The 20,853-nt window shown below is 43.3% G+C and overlaps 3 protein-coding genes across 3 annotated transcripts in view; all 3 read left to right on the top strand.

The window, feature by feature from the left end:
- The first annotated feature begins 98 nt into the window (after positions 1 to 98).
- Positions 99 to 2,871, top strand: LOC131127615 (uncharacterized). The gene is made up of 2 exons (XM_058069675.2): positions 99 to 491; positions 1,622 to 2,871. The coding sequence occupies exons 1-2, from the start codon at positions 221 to 223 to the stop codon at positions 2,482 to 2,484; spliced, it is 1,134 nt and encodes a 377-aa protein (XP_057925658.2). The 5' UTR covers positions 99 to 220; the 3' UTR covers positions 2,485 to 2,871.
- An 815-nt stretch (positions 2,872 to 3,686) lies between these two features.
- On the top strand, positions 3,687 to 6,819 carry LOC131127617 (uncharacterized). Its single transcript, XM_058069677.2, has 3 exons — positions 3,687 to 3,957; positions 4,666 to 5,011; positions 5,468 to 6,819. Exons 1-3 carry the CDS (start codon positions 3,780 to 3,782, stop codon positions 5,970 to 5,972), a joined length of 1,029 nt encoding a protein of 342 aa, XP_057925660.2. The 5' UTR covers positions 3,687 to 3,779; the 3' UTR covers positions 5,973 to 6,819.
- A 197-nt stretch (positions 6,820 to 7,016) lies between these two features.
- Positions 7,017 to 20,853, top strand: part of LOC131127621 (uncharacterized) — a 29,830-nt gene continuing 15,993 nt past the window's right edge. The window contains exons 1-6 of the mRNA XM_078789263.1: positions 7,017 to 7,284; positions 8,630 to 9,088; positions 10,847 to 11,668; positions 11,732 to 11,738; positions 12,551 to 12,813; positions 16,778 to 17,800. Coding sequence (XP_078645389.1) covers positions 7,107 to 7,284; positions 8,630 to 9,088; positions 10,847 to 11,668; positions 11,732 to 11,738; positions 12,551 to 12,813; positions 16,778 to 17,800 — 2,752 coding nt within the window. The 5' untranslated portion in view covers positions 7,017 to 7,106. The remainder of the gene's footprint in view (positions 7,285 to 8,629; positions 9,089 to 10,846; positions 11,669 to 11,731; positions 11,739 to 12,550; positions 12,814 to 16,777; positions 17,801 to 20,853) is intronic.

The following is a 20,853-nucleotide window of genomic DNA, read 5'->3' as shown; positions in this document are numbered from 1 at the left end:
TTATTTTTGTTTTTATTTCCATTTATATTTATTTTTTGTAATTTATTATTTTGGCAGTTTTGGTCCTCCATAGTCTGCTTGTGGGGGTGTCATGCAACTTGACGTCAGGAAATGCCAACTATCCATTCAAGTCTTGGAAGCCTGCAATATAAACCTTATTCTTATCATGTGTAGTGTTCAAAAGCACCACCAGGTGACAGCGATGTGACGTCACGGTTGCATGGCTGCTCTAAAACCACAGAAGAAGACAAAGGCGGAAGCTCGCAACTGCCAAAAACGAATGCGACGTCGTGGGATCGACCCAAACGTGAAAATGTTAAAAGAGTTGCTGAAGGAGCGGCTCATGACGGCAGCTGATGAAATATCGGCCTTGTTTGAAACAACGATCGCGTCCTACGAGGAGGAACTTTCTCGAGCAAGAGAGGAGAACGAGCGACAACGACGACAACTGGAAGCCGTTAGCAAGACTCTAAAGTTGACACACGTTGAAGGTGTGCTGATGTGTTTACTGATCTTCTGCGTCGTCTTTTAACACACCTCGTATGTACGCAGCCAGTGAGACGACAAGGAGGCGTTTTATTTCTGGAACCGCAGCACCGTAAACGTGTCACCAAGATGGCGGCCATTGTAGTGGTGATTACAATCACTGCTAATTGTAAAAACTAAACAAAAACATACAGATGTGCTTTGTAGCCTACTTCCAGAAGTTGCAAGTTGTTCAAATACAGACGATTTTTTGTGTAAATTGGAGCTTTGACGGAAATTAGCACTTGAGTCACACTCTTACAATGTACACAGAAGGACGTAAAATGCAGAAAAAACACAAAATACAAAACACGGTAAATGGAAAAAGATAGCAAGGACAAGAAATGACTATACTGCCTTGATCATGCTCAAGGATACTGCAGCCACCTGGCAGTGAATATCCCAATGGAAAAAGCCATCATTTTCAGATCAAAAGTCAATATTTGAGAAAATCCTAACTATGAAATAAAGTCATAATTGCAAAGTAAAAAGTTCTGAAATAGAAAATATGAGATGAGAAAGTCACAACATTAGCTAAAAAGTCTGAATATGAGATATGTATTTGAAATGATAAAATAAAAAGTCATAATTAGGAGAAAACAAATCAAAATTGAGTCCTAATTTTGAGATAAAAAGTCGAAATGACTAATTCAAAAAGTGCTGATTATGAGATAAATGGAGCAGGTCCTTGAACATGCTCAAGGATACTGTAGCAACCAAGCAGCGATAGAAGGTATTTTTTCGCAATAGAGATTGTCCATCAACCACCTCCTTGTTATCCTTGCAACATCCGTGTAGCCGCTGCAATACGGTTCTGATCCTACGATCCTCAGCGATGGCCGCCACATCTGAGTGCCGAGTGTAGCGTGCGTGTAGAAAGCAAGATCAAAGTCCGCTCACTCACACCAGTCATCATAATTAGAGATGTCCGATGCTATCGGCCAGGAAGGCCAATGTCTGACATCCCTGATGATCATAACCAATCGTGTTGATTCCATGTCTGCTGTTCATCCACTTGGAAAGTGTTCATGTTTCCTGCACTAGAGAGGACTTGACGTGTCCGAGCTGAAGGGTTTGCGGTGTTTGTGTCCTGCAGATGTTCAGCAGCCCCCCCACATCAAGGAGGAAGAGGAGGAGCTGTGGATCTCCCAGGAGGAGGCATGCCTCCTGGGGCTGGAAGAGGCCCATTTGACTGTTGTCTCTGTGAAGACCGAGGACCACCAAGACGAACCACAAGCAGGCAACCTTTCAGCTCCACCACCAGACGGCGACGACACCCGAGAGCCTGTGAGGGGTGATGGAGATGTTGAAGATGATACGAGGACTCACAGTGACACGCTGATGCTCTCGAAAAGCGAGAGCCACAAGGAACGGTTGACCTGCTCGGTTTGCACGAAGAGGTTTTCTTTTCAGAGCCACTTAAGCGAACACATGCGGACACACACGGGTGAAAAGCCCTTCAGCTGTTTCGTTTGCGGTCAAAGATTTTCTCACCGTTCGACGATGGCGTCACACACCAGAATGCACACAGGAGAGAAACCTTTTGTTTGCTCCGTTTGTGGCGACAGCTTTTCTCGTACGAGCAACATGACTCAACACATGAGGTTGCACAATGGAGAGAAACCTTTCAGCTGCTCAGTTTGCGGTAAAGGATTCACTCAGAAGGCACACATGCTGTCGCACATGAGAACGCACACAGGAGAGAAGCCGTTTAGTTGTTCCGTGTGTGCTAAAACCTTCTCTAAAAAGGCCAACATGATTGCGCACATGAGAACACACACCGGGGAAAAACCATTCATTTGCCCCGCTTGCGGCGAAAGTTTTGTCGAAAAGGTCTCTTTGATTGCACACAAAAGAACACACACGGGAGAAAAACCTTTTAGTTGCTCAATCTGTGGTAAAAGTTATTCTTATAAGAAGACACTGACGGCGCATGTGCGGGGACACTGTGCAGAATAAACCTTTTCCTGGCCAGTTTGAGGTAAAACCTTATCCTTGTCCTTGTTTTCATTAAAAAAATAATGACGTATTTTTCCAGGGGGCCTTTGAATTGTCTGATGGCGGCCAACAGCCAATAACTTGAAAAATGGCTGTTTAATCCCTGTGATCGTATCGGCCCAGCTCACTCATGGATGATCGGGAGCCTTTTTATCACACGTGATGTTGATTCGGACTTTTCTCTTCTCTCTATTGCAAATTTGAAAGCTGGCACGTGGTCTTCTCTTATGCTGTGATTTTAGCTTGCCTTGTCTTATTTCTTCGTCCTTTTATTTCACTTCCTGTACGTGTGCTTGTAGCGTTGGGTTTGTTCAGCACCCGTTCTTTGCAATAAAGATGCTGACTTCCTTGGAGTGCTACTTTCTTCCTCCGCTGTCATGATATAAAAGAATTACAAATTAAAAAGTCAAAATTATGAGATAAATTTATAATTATGGGATAAAATGTTATTGTGAGAAAATAATTTAAATTCCCAGATAAAAAGTCATTTTATGAGATAAAAAACCTCATAATTATCAAATCAAAAGTCAAACTTGTCAGATAAAGATAGTTATGAGATACAAAGTTGAAATTATGATATGAAAGGTCAAAGTTCTGTGAAAAAAATTCTAAATTACAAAATAAAAAGTCGTAATTATGAGATGAGAAAGTCATAATTATGAAATAAAAACCCAAAATTGTGAGATGAAAAAGACAATTATGAGATAAAAGTGGAAATGACGATAAAAAGAAAAAAATGTGAGATAAGGTTTGTAAAATGAGAAATATTGCAAGAAGTAAATTGATGGAGTTTGTATTATATTTGAAAAATTTGAAAAAAGGGAAAAGCAGAAGTAATTTTCCAAGAATAAATTCAAAATCTAGAAAAAAGGCTTCATTGAGCAAGAAAAAGTCATAATTTTATGAGAATAACGTGGAAAATTATAGTAGTCATTGTAGTACCATGAAGATTAAATATTTAAAAAATAAGATCTTATTTTTTATTAAAGTCGTAATATCATGAAAAAGATGAAGAAGATGAAGATTCCTGAAAAAGAAAATGCAAGTACTTGCTTTGGGAATTGTGATTGTGACCTTCCAGCAGCTCATTTCATCTTCAGCAGTGTTGAAAACCGCCGCTAGATGACAGCAGTGTGACTCAAGTTGATGCTGCCGATAAACCTCCATCGAAGAAGTCAAAGGAGGAAGCGATTAGCAAGGTTTAGGGCGAAATAAACAAAGCCTGAAATAGAAGTCGCCGCTCCAAAACTACCAAGATGTTGAAAGAGTTGGTGAAGGAGCGACTCATGGCGGCGGCCGATGAAATATTGGCGCTGTTTGAAAGAACGATAGCGTCCTACGAGGAGGAACTTTCTCGAACAAAAGAGGAGAAGGAGCGGCATCGGCGACAACTGGAATCTGTTTGTAAGACTCACATTGGGCTGCACGTCGACGGTACGTTCACGACCCCGTTACTTGGAACACTCCTTCCTTTTGGTGCCGTCATTGCTGCGGCTGCGTACAAGAACCTTCAGCAGTAGCGTAGCGACAAACGATAAAACGATACGTTTCCTACTTTGACCTTCAGTGGGGATTTCAGCGACCCGACCCCCCTCCGAAGACCACCACTCTAACGTCACAATTATACCAAAAACATAAACAATATGCAAAATATGGTGTGTGTGCCCCCCCCCCCCATTTTTGCTGTTGTTTTCACTCTTTTCGTAAAATTATGAGGTTATTATTGAGGTCTTTATTTTCATAATATAATCACTCCCCCCAAAAGAAAATAAAATATTATGTTTCTCATGATATTTACCTTTTTTAATTTTATATAATTTTTTTATTTGAATTTTTTGAATGCCTGTCATTTAATATTTGACCTTTACGCTACTCAAATGACACCTCATACCATTAGCATGCTATTCCTATAAAATGACACATTTTGGGCATGAGATTACACCTCAGTATTTTCTGCAGCTGTCAAAACTTTGGAGCAGAGATGTCAGCGGTAACACTGGAGCTTCACTGAGCAGCTCCACTGAAAAGCTCCCTTTTTTAGCTCCCTTTTTTCACTGGAAGTCACCGAATTTTTTTTGAGTGTCTAAAGGATACGTGAGGTTTTATTTCACATGTCTGAGCTGAAGTGTTTATGCCCTGCAGACGTTGAACAGCTGATCGGTCTCCCTCAGTCCCCCCACGTTAAAGAGGAAGAAGAGGAACGAGAGTGTCTTCTCCTGGCGGAGGAAGCCGATCTCACCAAGTTGCCACTGACTGTTGTCTCTGCGAAGACTGAAGACCTTGAAGATGGAGCAGAAGCGGACCACCTCTTAGCGCCGCTATCAGACAGCAGGGACACAACTTCTCGCTCTCTGGAGTCAGACATGGAGCTGTCAGGGGAGGAGGTGGAGGAACGCCGGATGAAGGAGCAGGAAGGTGACGTAGCAGCCTTTGAGGGACCAGGACCTATTGAAGGGGCTCCCCGTCTTCTGTGGACACAAAACCCAACGTAAGCTCCGGTTTTGGACATGTATCGGTTATTTTGGTCTTTCAAACTGTTTTTTCGTACTCATGAGCGTACAGTGATTTATTTAACTAGAATGGAGCACATTTACTTGGGAATGGCTTGCACAATGGGCGATTTGTGCATGTTTTCATACGATTGTCTGTCTACACATTAGCCATACCTGACATCAGGCCAATATCAAGCAAAACATTCCATTCTATCAGCCAGCATCTCACATCTTTGATATTGATACCAGCACGTCCATGATGTCAGCCGGGAAAATCTTGTCAAGCACGAACTTCGCGTGTGGGCACAAAAATGTTTCAAAACTCCCACGGGGTGGAAACAAAAGTCATGGAACGGAAAAGAGCGTGCCCCTGTCGGCGCTCTTCGCGTGTTGGACCGCAGTGCGCCATGGAAAATGTCTTACGGTACAATTCTTTTTTTCCTCAACTACAGACCCTACCGCGAGATGAATCCCGGAAGGCCAAAGCGGCAACCGTCTCCTGAAGCAGAGCGGGAATACGGGAAAAATGCCCCCAAGTCAAAGAAGACGCAAGCAGAGATCCAAAGAGAGTACAGGCTGAGGTTGAAAGCCGATGCTGACAGGTACCACAAGCAGAAGGAGCGCGACCAACTGCGATGTCAGCTATGGCGGCTGAGTCGGTCCGAAGAACAGAAGGAACATGAAAGGAAACTGGCAAAGGAAAGGTCGAGAAAGTACAGGCAGAGGAAAAAGGCATCGGGAAGCGCAACATTGAGAACGCCGAGCAAAAGGCCGACTAAATCTACACAGGGTCAGGTCCAGAAGTGGAGGGAGGCAAAAAGAACTCAAAGAGCATCGATGTCTGCTCAGGAGAGGAGAAGCGTAAATGAAAAGAGGAGACAAAAATATGCAGAGAAGAAGGCTGAGAAGGTCTGCAGAAGTTACCCCTGTGGAGGAAAAGACATGGCAGAAGTATGAAAATCTGTTGTGTGTATGCTAGCAGCCACGCCTCCACCCGCAGAGACAAAGGGCTCGCTCTGTTCATGCCGTTGTTCTGTGCTGAAAGCCTCTTCCTGTCTGGTTGACACGTGGAAGTATGTGCTGACACCCGGAAAACCATCCAGTCTGTCTTCATTTATTTGGTGATGGATCGATTTATGGTCCATGATGAATCTCGGCAGGTCTTGTGACACTCTGAGCAGAGACCGCTTGGTTCTTGGCAACCCCCCAGTAATCCCATGGCAGCTTATCGTCTCTGCGTTCCATTTTAGCAGCAAAGCGCAATGAGATGATTCTTTGTCATCCTTCAATGTGGTTGGAAGTCGGCGTGGCACCACGGCATGAAAAAATATGTACATACGTACATAGACAGACATAATCCCTCCAGCGTGTTTTTCTTGTTGCCGTGTGTTTATATTGGTTTATATTCTTATTTTGTTGCTTTTGTGTTTTTTTCCCCAACAAAAGTCTGTCAAGTGATGTTAAATGTTCCGTTGTCCATTCATTTATTGAGTGTAATTATTTTTTCATTCTTTTCTGCATGTAAAATTTGAATTATTGTCCATAAAAAGTGTTTTTTGTTTACATTTATGGAGCAGATTTTTTACATTTCCATTATTTTCTGTGGGAAAATTTGCTTTGGTTAGAGTCCGTTTTGGTTTCAGTCAGACCTTCTGGAACGAACAAACGATTTTAACCAAGGCACCACTTGGAGTCATTGAACTGTCAGCACTTGTTATTCATTTAAAAGCCACAGTATTCGGGTGTTACATATGATATGTGTTGAATATGGGAATCAGTCACGCCTTAACTGTAAGGGACATTTGATGAGGCATAAATAAATAGCATTTAGGAATGGCTTGTTGTTGGAATATGCTTCTTTCGACTACAAACCATCTAGGGACGATGTCAATAATTTAAACATCGAAAAAAATTATGGGGACTCATCTTGAGCAGACTTCAATACCGCCGCAAGATGGCAGTGGTGTGACGCAATGGGCGTTCAAGCTGCCGTAAAGCAGCCATTGAAGACGAAAAAGGCGGAAGTCGGCAGGAGGAGGAAAAACAAGGCAGAAGTTAGCAACCTTTTCCCGTGTGGTTTCAGTCACCAAAATGTTGAAAGAGTTGGTGAAGGAGCGACTCATGGCGGCAGCCGACGAAATATTCGCTCTGTTTGAAAGAACGATAGCATCCTACGAAGAGGAACTTTGTCGAACAAAAGAGGAGAACGAGCGGCAAAAACGACAACTGGAAACTGTTAGCAAGACTCGAACGGTGCTACACATCGCCGGTATGTTGACGTATTCACTTTCTGTCGCTTATGGTGTGGTTAAAATAGTCGGACACACGAATGTATTCCTTGTATTCCTCCTGCGTGAGGAGGCATTATAGCCCCACCCCCCCACGGCACCCCCCCACATCGAGTTGTTTCCCCTTCAGACTACAAATATACCGAAAAAATAGCGTTTGTGTGTTCTTTGTTTTGGATTACTTTTGTGTTAATTAACTGCATGTACAGAGCGACTGTTTTTTGGGACACTTCTCGATGTGGAAACATTTGACCTTTCACAAACAAACTCTTTTATGAACCTTCTATGGACCTTTAATCTCTGTAGATTAATCCGGTCCAGATTTGAGTAGTCTAAACCAAGTAGTTTTCAAAGTGGACGAGGTCTAATATGGACTAGGGGCGGAAAATGTAGAAAGCAGGACCTTTGTTGCATTTTCACAAATACATAAATTGTGTTTTTATCAACCTTTTGTTCTCTTTGGTGATCCAGTCCAGGTTGAGAGTTCGAGGCCTCGTGTTTTTCAAAGTAGACCAGATCTAATATGGACATGTTTAAATGTGCCTTTATTGGTTTTCACAAATACAGTAAAGATTTCACAAATCACAAACTGTGTTTTCATGAATACGTGCGGCCTGTAGGTTAATCCAGTCCAGATTTGTGAAGTCTAGGTCTAGTGGTTTTTCAAAGTGGACCGGGTCTAATGCAGACAAGTTGCAAAAAAAAGAAAAAAAAAACATCTAATTGCGCCTTTATGGCTTTTTCACACATAAGTGTCAGCTATGTTTTATCTGAAATGGCTCAAATGTTATTGCATTAAGAAGTGAGACAAAAAGCTGGAAGGACCTGGGGCAGACCTAGGACACGCTGGAGGGATTACGCCTCAGAGCTGGTCTGGGGAAGGAGCTGGAGGAGGTGGACGGGGGAGGCTGCTTCCCCCGGGACTAGCGATGGAAGGACGGCAGGATGGAAGGATGGACAAACACGCTCCACCTTACACTTCCCTTTTGGAGCATGTGGACATGGCTGCCCTGTGCGGACCCCCCCCCCCCCCCCCCCCCGCCTTAAGAAGAACATTTTGGAGCTCTTTCCAGAACTAATTTGTGATGATGAATGTTATTATGAATTTGTGCAAATAACAAACCGAAACGTCCCCGTTTGCAGCGGTTGGTTGCTTCCAGACTTTGACTTAATATATAATAAAATGATATCATATCATATACAAAGAGCTCAAGCCAAAAATCAGTATGCGGATCAAAAAGATCTGCTGTGGCCACTCCGTAATCAGGAAAAGCCGAAAGAAACAACTAATTGAATATGCTTGAACTAGTTGTTTGTGTCCCACAGGCGCCCAGCAGCTGTTCGGTCATCAAGACGAAGAAGAAGAAGGGGGGGGGAGCGTCACAGGATCCGCAGAGGATCCACAGCCCGCCTACGTTAAAGAGGAGGAAGAGGAAGTCTGGACCACTCAGGAAGGAAAGTGTCTTCTGTGGCCCGAGGAAACTGATCCCACAAAGCTGCAACTGACTGGTGTCTCTGAGAAGACGGATGCGCTTGATGACAAACCTGCGTCCTCAAGTGAGGAGAACAGAGGGGCGGAGCTTCCGCGCAGTAGCTCACCGCGGCACATGACATCAAAAGCTGAAGGAGACCACCTCTTCGCTCCGCTCTTAGACAGTGATGACGGAACGTCTCAGCATCCAGAGGACGACACCTGGGAACCTTTGAGCAGCGACACAGACCGTGAAGGCCATGCAAGGACTCACACTGACGATAAACACTCTGAGAGCTCTCAAAAGAAGACAGGTAAAGAACGGTTTACCTGCTCCGTTTGTGCTAAAACGTATTCGTTTAAGAGCGATTTGACTCGACACATGCATACACACACCGGAGAGCAACCATTTCGATGCTCCGTTTGTGATAAAAGATTCACTCAAAACGTTACAATGGTGTCACACATGAGAATGCATACAGAAGAAAAACCTTTTAGTTGCTCAACATGCAGTAAAAGATTCTCTCGGAAGTCCAGCATCATCACGCACGTCAAAACGCACTTGGCGGAAAAACCTTTTAGTTGCTTGCTGTGCCGTAAAGGATTCACTCAAAAAGCACACTTGGTGTCGCACAACAGGACTCACACGGGAGAAAAACCGTTTAGATGCGCAGTTTGCGACAGGAGATTCTCTCACCACTCATCTATGGTCTCGCACGTGCGGACGCACACGGGAGAAAAACCTTTTAGTTGCTCATTTTGCGGAACAAGATTTACTCAGAGGGCACACATGCTGTCACACTTGAAAACGCACACCGGAGAAAAACCGTTCAGCTGCTCAATCTGTGGGAAAAGCTTCTCTTATAAGAAAACGTACACGGCACACATGCACACACACAAAGGAGGATCGTTTTAGGTTGGCGAGCATCACCTGCTTCATCTTTACTTTTCAAAGCTCAACGATACATGAAAAGGAAACGCTTCCTTTGAAGGGCCGATTATGTCCGCAGTCGCCACCCCCTAGCTCCGTCCCTTCAGAGGACAAACAGACTTGTTGTTTTAGTGAATTTTCTAACCCTCCGTTATGTCTCACACATATAAGGCAGACTTTTCCGAGGACAGCTGGTCACAGAAAAGCATCAGGTGGATTCAGACACGATAAAATGCTCAGAAAGGGGAGACCAAGATTGGCCGCATGCGGTCGTTCGGGGGGATCTCAGGCAGGGGGGCTCCAAATGATTTCCCAGTGAGGGCCACATCGTGAGAAATGCAAGGATGCAAGTTTTCCACTTTGATGTTTTGTAAATATGCAAAGACATTGTTTTTATTCTTCACATAAAAGCAGAATCTCTGATTTGTCGTCCTGCAGGGGACATTTATTTGTCCCAGCAACTCTGTTGGTGGTTATTTTCCAAATATTCCAACTTTCTTCTTAAAAGAAACCAGAAATATATTACTTTATTTCCATAGTATTCCAATATTTCCCCAAGCTGTCTTTCCGTTGACTTTGTTTTCTTTGTTTCTGACTGAATATTTCAACTCTGCCACTAAAACGGTATCATTTTCACTCGTATGACCACTTTATTCTCCTACAAATCATATTTTGACACTTTTTTCAATTTTCCATCTTCAACTTCAAATTTTCATCTTGTAGTTTGGACTTTATCTGTTTTTTTTAATTTTTCCAATATCTTGCTCATAATAAGACTTTTTTTTTCTTGAATATTTCAACTCTACTCTACGCAACTAAAATGACCAACTGTGTTTTTGTAAGTCTTGGGAGTCCAAGTTTGAGAGGTCTAAGCCTCGTGGTTTTCAAAGTGGACCAGGCCTAACGTAGACTCCAGCCTGGAGAGACAGGAAGCTCTACATTTTATCGCCTTTTCACAAGTAGAATAAAGGTTCCACAAATCACAAACTGTGTTTTTGTGAGTCTTTGTGTTGGGGTCGGTAGTTGAATCCAGTCCAGGTTTGAGAAGTCTGAGCTTAGTGGTTTTCAAAGTGGACCAGGTCTAATCAGGACCAGAGGCTGATTAATACTTAACTGTGTTTGTGTTGCTTGTGTCCCGAAGATGTCCGACGGCCAGTTGGTCGTCAAGAAGAACGCCCGCCTGCGACACGTCAGGAGGATCCCCAGCCCTTCTGTGTGAAAGAGGAAGAGGAGGAACTCTGGACCGCTCGGGGGGGAGAGTGTCTTCTCTGGCCGCAGGAGGCTGACATCACCGAGCTGCCACTGACTGTCGTCTGTGTGAAGACTGAAGATCAAGAAGACAAACCGCAGGCACGATCAGATAGTGACGACACTGAGGATGACGACTGGGACGACACCCAAGAACCTTTGAGCAGCGATGCGGACCCTGAAGGTGACATGAGGACTGGCGCTGACGGCAAACGCTCCAAATGTTGTAAAAAGCGGACGGGTAAAGAACGCTTCACTTGCGAAGTTTGCGGTGAAAGCTTCTCCTTTAAGAGCTATTTGACTCGACACCTGCGGATACACACGGGAGAAAAACCCTTCAGCTGTGCAGTTTGCGGCGAACGATTCGCTCAAAAGTCCAACATGACCACGCACATGAGGAAGCACACGGGGGAAAAACCTTTCAGTTGTTCCATTTGCGGGGAAAGATTCTCTCGTAAGTACACGATGAGCATGCACATGGTGACGCACACGGGAGAAAAACCCTTTCACTGTGCGGTTTGCGGCGAACGATTCGCTCAGAAGTCAAACGTGAAGGCGCACATGAGGACGCACACGGGAGAAAAACCTTTTAGCTGTCCGGTTTGTGGCGAGAGATTCGCTCACAAGTCGAACATGCTAAAACACGCGAGGACGCACGCGGCAGGCTCAGTTGGCTCCGTTCATGACCAAGGTTCGCCTATCGTGAGGATAAGCGGTGGAAAATGAATGAACGAATCATCCCAGCGTCATGTCCAACCTGATCATCTGCTGATCCCAGATTGGGGGTGCAAATCTAAGGATCCGGGGGCCATATGCTGAGATGTTTTTTTCATCTTTAAAGAACAGCCTGGCTCTCAGCTTCGTTAGGGTGATAAAGCGTATTATTGATATGTCTTTTTCCATTCGTATTTATTTTTTCTCTTACAGGTTTCTATATGCTCATAATATTTTTACATTACATTTCCCCCCTCTTTATGCTCATATTTTAGCTTTACTATTGTAATATTTGTAATATTGCAATACCAACATTTCTGTTTATCAGAATATGAGTTTCAAAATATAACATTTTTAGCCATTAATATTTCAACTTTATGCTACTTTTCCCTCCTAATATAATGACTTTTTCCCGACGTTTTCGTTTGGATATTCCTCTTTCTTGTATTTTTGAATGTGCTGCAATCATAACGTCTTACTGAAACATAAACATAAGCGAACATTGGGTCCGCTTGAGAATCCATTCACATGTCATTGTGTAAACAAGTCCTACAGAAACAGTAATACATCTTAACATTCATCACTTTAACGCACACTAACTCATCATAATTCACTTATATGTAAAACGCTCGCTCTTATGGCAGCTAAAATTAAAGTTATTATTTTAAACTGCAGGAGTGTGCATGATTAGTTATGGAAAGGAGTTTGTATTGTCTGAGCTTTTTATCTTATTGTAAAAAAAGCCACTTAAAAAATAAACACGATTCCGATTGTGTGACCTCTTCGCTCTTCTCTCTTTCTCGGTCGCCATGTTGAGCAGTCTTCAATATCGCCGTAAGATGGCAGCCGCCGTGACGTCACGAATGCTTGCGCTGCCGTAAAGTCTCGTTCGAAGAAGAATGGAAGAATCCAAGTTCCAAGAGACGGCTAACTTAGCAACACTCGGTGTGTGTCCGGTGGAGGCGAACATGTTGAGGGACCTGATAAGGGAGCGACTCATGGCGGCAGCTGATGAAATATTCGGCCTGCTCGAAAGAACGATGGCGTCCTACGAGGAGGAACTTTGTCGAACGAAAGAACAGAACGAGCGACAACGACGACAACTGGAAGGTGCTAGCAAGACTCACACCGGCCGACGAATCGAGGGTATGTTCACCATGAGGTCTTTAAACGCACCTTCGTCTTCTAATAAGATCTCGATGGCGAAAGCTTTGACCAAAAGCCCGTTTTTTGAGGAGAAAATATATTGTTCCCGAAACATGGGAGTATGGTTAGTCAACATTATTCGAATCTTCTCGACATGAACACCTTTATACTGGCATTACCTACGTTTGTACATACTAGTAAAACAAGACACACAAAACCTGTTTGCCACCTTCCAAATACACGTTTTAACATGATTAGAGCCCTCTAGACATGAAATAACACCCCTATAGTCACCGTTACACTCCTCTTAGCCAATATAGTTGACAAAACAAGACACACAAAACTTGTTTACCACCTTCTAAAAACAGCCCTCTAGACATGAAATAACACCCCTATAGCCACATTTATATTATATTGAGGAGAAAGATAACATCATTGAGCTGAAAATGACAATGGATGACATGAATCAGAATACAGGGATGAATGACATCATAGTGACAGGGCTGAGGATGAAACCCAGGTCTTATGCCAGTCCAGTCAGGAACGGGGAGGAAGCAGACCAAACGGATGGTGTGGTGTGTGGTTGGTTTGCTAACATTAAAGAGATCGATGTTGACATCCAGTCCATGGACTCGACCCGCTGTATGGCGGGAACAGAACCACGGCCATTGTCGTCGTCAAGTTCACTAACAGGAAATCCAAGACCACTGTAATGAAGCAGAGAGGAAGCTGAAGGTACAAACGTCTTCATGAATGAGCACCTGACAAACATAATGCTGAAATCGCCCAGTATGTGGACAAACAACTACACTCCAAAGTGGTAAAGAATATGTCAGTTGCCATTGACAATATCTTAGAATGCATTACTTATTGGCATTTGTAAAGAAAAAGCAAAGACATGTTCATCAGTTGTTTATAGAGAATAGAAACGTTGGAGGATTGGATCAAAACAACCAATTTCCATATGTGGAGACTTTTAATATTGATCTTCTAAATCCACACAAGAAGTCATGGATGATTTCATAGACCCGATGTACAGCTTGGGTTTGTTCCCCAAATGACCAGACCACTGTGCCTCCTTCGTGGACAATAATGACTTTCCAATGACTTTGGTAACGATACCACTAGTGGCCTGCTAATCAAAGACCTCATGATCACTTCCAGTCTTCAATTTCGAACCATCATCACAACAAACGACCAACCAGAGGATGGAGTCGGTGCCTTCAGGAAGGATCTAGAACAGGGGTCGGCAACCTTTACTATCAAAAGAGCCATTTTACCCCCTCGCTCACTGAAGAAAAATAGAATGGAGCAGCGAAACATAATTTAACAGCAGAATATAGGGGCTGCATAGCAGTCGACTGATCTAGAAGAACCAAAATGGGAGTGTGTGTACGGTGGATGTGGATGAAGCATACAAAGACTTCCTACATGCTTCTATGAAGCTGTAAGATAAGAACCGTCCCTGGAGAGAAAGGTCCAATAAGCAAACGAAAAACAAGCAGCCATGGATGACAAAAGGACTAACCAATACTTGTAGAGGAAGAACAGGAAATTCATCATTCTACAGACGACTCGATTTATTTCATGGTGGGAAACACCCATAATGATGATAATGATGGATGACAGATGAAAAGTTCAACAACTACTTTGTCAATATTGGTCCCAAGCTGGAAGAAGGGATTCCGAAACAGAGAACAAGGGAGGAACGGAATGAAACTATAGAACGGAATCCTAATCCTATGCTTCTGACAAATGTAACAAAAAAGGAAATCAACTGAAATTGTCAAAAATTGTAAAGGAAAAACAATCCAAATGGAAAGTATAAAAACGGTAATCAACGAGATCGGAGATCGCCGTCGTAGATCAGTCATTTATCTTTTCATACCGGAAGATTCCCCCAAGAAATGAAAACGGCTGAGGTTGTTCCAATTATTAAAAATGGAGACAAACACCAATTTACAAACTCCTGCAAAAAATGAAAAATATTTCAATATTGAACAAAGCAAAATTTGTTCTCAATCAGAAATCACTCCACACTCTTTTGCTCTCTGGTTCTACCATATCTTACTTATTGTGTGGAAATATGGGCTAATAACTATAAAAGCAATCTTCACTCGCTAAATGTACTGCAAAAAAGGTCAGTAAGGATAATTCATAATGCCGCCTACAGAGAACATACTAACTCCTTATTTCTAAAATCACAAATACTGCAACTTGCTGATATAGTTCATCTTCAAACAGCTAAAATAATGCATAAGGCTAAAAATAACCAATTACCTAAAAATGTCATCCAATACTTCTCTACAAGAGAGGAGAAATATGATTTCAGGGAAGAACTAAATGTGAAACACTTATATGCTAGGACTACGTTAAAAAGCCATAGCATTTCAGTATGTGGAATCAAACTATGGAATGGATTGCGTAAGACCCTCAAACAATCCACAACGATGAGCCAATCCAAGAAACAATACAAGCAGTTGATGTTTGCTAAATACAAGGATGATGAGTCTTGAACCAGTCATGATGTGCTATATATATCACGATATTGACAGTTACTATGGTACCCATTATGTCATTGTATGGTCATATCACCTCATACTTCAGTACGAGACAAAAAATTACAAAATTAAAAAAAAACAACAACCCTAAACTGTATTATGGAAAGCAGGAAGTGAACAAATGTAACAGTTACTGATTGTAAAAGTATCAGATGGAGGGGTAGGATTTAATAAGCTTTCCTTCTTCCTACTCCTTTTGGACATGTGGAACTGTGAACTGATTATGGGATGCATTCAATTGTAATCTGATGCATCTTCAAATGAAATAAAACCATTACCATTCTGTAAAACGATGCAGAAGCTATTCAACAACAGGTTGGATGCATTTATCCATGCCAGTGAATCAGGAAGTCAGTACGGATGCGGAGCTAACATTTCCACCTCCATGCCTCTGATTAAAATAAAAATTACAGACGGCGGTTCCCAACCCACGGACCGTCTCATGTTCTCATGACTCCCCAGCAGCCAGCAGAGGATTAGTATGTCACTGTTTGCTGCGTGTGGTAAAAGGTAGCATGCTAGCATGAATGGACATGAGTTTGCACACATTATTATATATTAGGGTGGGAGAAAGTGAGATGGTGCCTTCAAGGACCATCTAACAAAGTGGGACTGGTCACCGCATGCAACAAACAACGCAAACATGCAAAAACTTTGGAACTATGTGTAACTATGATACAAAATATGATAATGTTTCTGTAAAATGTGATTTACAAATGTCCTGTGTGTATTTCTTTAAATCCATCACTGCACCTGAAATAAACAATTTCGTGTTAAAATGCTTGCTATTGCTGCCTTTCTTAAAGGGACCTATGGTGCTTTTTCCACTTTTTTGAGCTATGGATGTCATTAGAATATTGGATCCTGGTCTTGGACGTTTCAGATCATGAGGTTTACGTATTTGGAAGTGATCCCTGAAGACATCTGGGATGGCTCTGAATGCTCGCTTTCAAAGGGTGTGGTAAAACTAGACACATGTGATGTCACACATGGGCGGGCTTCCTTTATTTGGCCGTGGCGGTAGGCCCGATATGCTCTCTGGCCTCCCCCGAGCTCTGCTTCCATGTTTAGCGATCGCGCGTGTAGCGGCTCTATAGGAGTCCACAAGTCGATACAAAGGGCCCAAAAAGGAATCATTGGTCCCCTTTAAGATATGGTACGCCGACATTCCGTTTTATATTCACCTCTAGGTTTTATTTTATACTTACTGACGTGAATTCTCTTGTTTTTATATCTCCACCAAGACTGACTCAAATGTGACTACATTTTCATTCAAAAAACTAAATCATACGGAATATGCTTTATTTGAAAGCTGGATATGATATACGTTATATGGCCTATATGATATTTAACATAATTCTAGACTTGAGCTAAAATGTGTTTGTGTCGCTGGTGTCACGCAGACGTCCAGCAGCTGGTTGCTGCTCAAGGAGTTTCCCTTCAGCCGCAGTGGGGCCGCTCTGCTTTGAAGCGGGAGGATCCCCGGCCCCCCAGTGTTAAAAAGGAAGAGGATCCCCGGCCCCCCAGCGTTAAAAAGGAAGAGGGTCCCCGGCCCCCCAGCGTTAAAAAGGAAGAGGGTCCCCGGCCCCCCAGCGTTAAAAAGGAAGAGGGTCCCCGGCCCCCCAGCGTTAAAGAGGAAGAGGATCCCCGGCCCCCAAGCGTTAAAGAGGAAGAGGATCCCCGGCCCCCCAACGTTACAGAGGAAGAGGATCCCCGGCCCCCCAACGTTACAGAGGAAGAGGGTCCCCAGGCCCCCAACGTTAAAGAGGAAGAGGGTCCCCAGCCCCCCCACGTTAAAGAGGAAGATGAGGAGCTAAGCATCAGTCGGGAGGGAGAGTGTCTTCTCGGGCCGGTGGAGGCCGATCTCACTGAGCTGCCAATCACCGGTGTCTCTGTGAAGATGGACGGCCAAGAAGAGAAACCACGAGCAGACCACCTCTTGGCTCCGCTATCAGATCGTGACGCCACACCTCCTGAGGCCCAAGAACCTTTGAGCAGCGATACAAACCGTGTTGGCGACGTTTGGACTCACACTGGCAACAAACGCCCTGAATGCTCCCGAACGGAGACGGGTAAAAAGCGCTTGACCTGCTCGGTTTGCGGCGAGAGCTTTTCCTTTAAGAGCTATTTGACCCGACACATGTGGACGCACACGGGAGAAAAACCGTACAGCTGCTCAGTTTGCGGTAAAAGATTCCCTCGCAAGTCAAACAGCGTGAGACACATGAGGACTCACACGGGAGAAAAACCTTTTCGCTGTGCATTTTGTGGTAAAGGATTCTCTCAGAATACGGTCATGATATCACACATGAGGACGCACACTGGAGAAAAACCCTTTAGTTGCTCATTTTGTGGGAAAAGATTCTCTCGTAAGGCGTATGTGGTGTCACACATGAGAACGCACACGGCAGAAAAAACATACTCTTGTTCTTTCTCCTTGAGTTAAATCGTTCACACAGCACACCAACGTCTTGTGGGTAGGATATCAAAACGTGTGTACAATAAATTGGACAATGACTTTTTTGGACTACTTTTGTCCAATGAAAATACATCTACAGCTGTATTTTATCCATCAGAAAATGATGTATTATCTTGTTTTTTTCTAAAATGAATAAGCTAAAGAGAGTAATAGAATGGGTATAGTGTCAAAATTTGATGGATGGCCCCCTGGAGAACCCAGGTGACCTTTTGACCCCGGTATGTCTTTCCAACCCTGTCAAAATGACATTTATGACCCCCCAGGGCACCCCAAGGGCGGCATCGCATGTGATTTATGAACCCCCAGGAGCGATATTGTTTCCTTTGCTGTAGATTCTTGATCGTCTTGTGATTTACGACGCCCCCAGAGTGGCATTGCACCCGCCGCCGCAGCTGTATCAGGATATGACGTCATCACCCGGCCAAGGCCTAGCATCAAAAACACCGGAAATCAAAGGATGATTCGGATTAAACATTGGAGTTGGCTTAATATATGCCCGTGTGTATGTGTGTGGGTCTCTTGCCCCCCTCTACCCTTTTTTTTAACCTTGTTTAAATTAAACAAATGAATATCAAAATTAAAAAATACATGATTCAATTAAAGAAATAATTCCTACATTACCTTGTAGATCCTCTGGCGGTCCGTCCATCCAGCGTGCGGGGTATAAAGTGTGACAGAATCGCTATCGGACCCCCTACCCTTAACCTAAGAGCCGCCCACTGACACGCCCCTTCGGCTTCAGACCCTCCCACCATCACGTCCCACCGATACGCCCCTCCCACAAACACACCCCTGAGCTTCAGACCATCCAATCAACATACGCCTTAGCTTCAGACCCCTCCTCCCCTCACCTACACCCACCAACAAGTACCACGTCATGGACGCCCCTGATATATGAATATCCGACACATGTTGAAACAAAAACAATCGTAGGCCTCAAGTTGGGATCAAGATGAGTCTCGTAGGAGTGTAAGATATACAACGCACTGTAAGACAAACGAAGCGCTGTAAAATATACGGCGGGGACATGTTTTTTTGTTTTAAAAACAGAGGTGAACTCGACTTGCAGGGATCATGAGAAACTTGTGTGGAATATAACCTTTAGTTTGGCCATTTTGAAGTGAGTAGCAATGATCAGGACTAATACAGTATGTACAACTTTGTTTTTCTTTTAAGACTCAACTTTTCTCAGCAATAGTTTCATATCCGGGGTTCATTTGATTTCTGTTGGGCTCCACTGTTGACAGGCCTTGATGGAAAAGGTTTAATGTATTTTATTTTAAAGGTATAATGTAGTTTTTCTCAGTAGCCCTGCTACCATCATGTTTCTACAATGTGGTTTAATTTGATTTCAACATGCATCAACATACAAGGGAATACATCCCATAATCAGTTCACAGTTCCACATGTCCAAAAGGAGTAAGAAAAAGCAAAGCTCATTGAATCCTACCCCTGCATTGATTACTTTTACAGTCCATAACTGTTACTTTTGGTCACTTCCTGCCTTCCTGGTCTAATTTTTTTTTACACATACAGAAGTATAAGGTGATGTAATCATATAATGATGTTATGGTAACCATAATAACCATCAAACTAGTGATATTTAATAACAAATAAACATAACATGACTGTTTCAAGACTCTTCATCCTTGTATTTAGCAAACATCAACTGCTTGTATTGTTTCTTGAATTCCCTCATCCTTGTAGTTGTAGTCAAATGTAGTTTTCCCCTGAGATCATATTTCTCCTCACTTGGTGAGAAGTATTGGATGGCATTTTTAGGCAATAGATTATTGTTAGCTTTATGCATTAGGTTGTGGGCTAGATCATGTAAACCTGCGTGTTTCTTGCGAGAACTACTTTTACCAAACAAACAGGCCAATAGCTACAAATTTTTGTCCCGTTTATTTTCATAGTTTCAACCCAAACAAGCCAAATATGCGTGTTTCACCAGAACATTAAAAAAATACCGGTTGCCACAACTCACATTTTGTATATCAGAATGCATTTCTTTCTAGCAATCTTACATATCTTACAATCTTACACAATAATCGGAAACCGAAAGAAAAACCATCCCAGGTCATGAGGGCTACCTGCCCACGGGCACCACATTGGCCCCTTTGTAAATGTTTGAAAACGACTTTAGATACAAAACAGTAAAGCTCTCAAAATATTTGCTGGTGAAGTCTATTCTATATTAGTGCTGCTGTTAAGCTCCTACAAACTGGCGTCATTCCTTTTGTGCGTTTCCAAATCCAAATATTTCATTGTTAAGGCATGAGATCTGCTTCTTAGACATGGTAATCCTCTGTGATCCATTCAATGAGCTCGCCGCTCCTTTGTCTGCCACACTGCCGTAGCCCCGACGCCGTGGTCGAGGGCGGTCTGGGGGTGCTATCCCTTGGCGGTCCGTATCTCCCTGGACTCGGGGCCTGGTTGTGGGTCTGGGTCCCCCACCCTATGACGCCCCGGACGCCGTCACGGTGTGTGCTTGCGTGTGTGCATATTGAGTGGATGGGGTGTGCGCGTGTTTATTGTTTTAAATACTTAAATAAATAATTATTAGTTTTATTATAACTATACATTCGGGGGCGGGTCTTGGGGAGTCGGCCCTGGCTTTGCCCGCATGCACGGGGCCAGGGGATCTCTGGCGGTGGGGGCTTGACCTGGCTGCGCGGGGCGGGGTTTACTGGGTGGTAGAAGGCAGTCCCCCCTTTTGTCATTCTCAGTGAAAATTACACATTCACACACACGCATTCACATAGACGAGCACACTTACCACACATATATGAATATATACACAGAAGTACACACCTCCATATGGACACTCACAGCACATGGGTGCTTCTCTACACAATCTACCATCTTATCCCTGATGTCTATATGCTATTGGTATGCTATTATTACAGTAATAATTATGTCAAGCAGTGAGATTTTAATTACTGTAACTAAATGGCTGTAATTGCGTTTACTATCACGGTTCATGTCTTCATTGTTACT

Source organism: Doryrhamphus excisus, linkage group LG3 (genome assembly GCF_037039965.1).
Source record: "Doryrhamphus excisus strain RoL-2023G ecotype Guam linkage group LG3, RoL_Dexc_Guam_v1.1, whole genome shotgun sequence".
Classification (NCBI taxonomy): Eukaryota; Metazoa; Chordata; class Actinopteri; order Syngnathiformes; family Syngnathidae; genus Doryrhamphus; species Doryrhamphus excisus.
The sequence above is the reverse complement of the archived record's forward strand: the minus strand, read 5'-3'. Positions and strand labels throughout refer to the sequence as shown.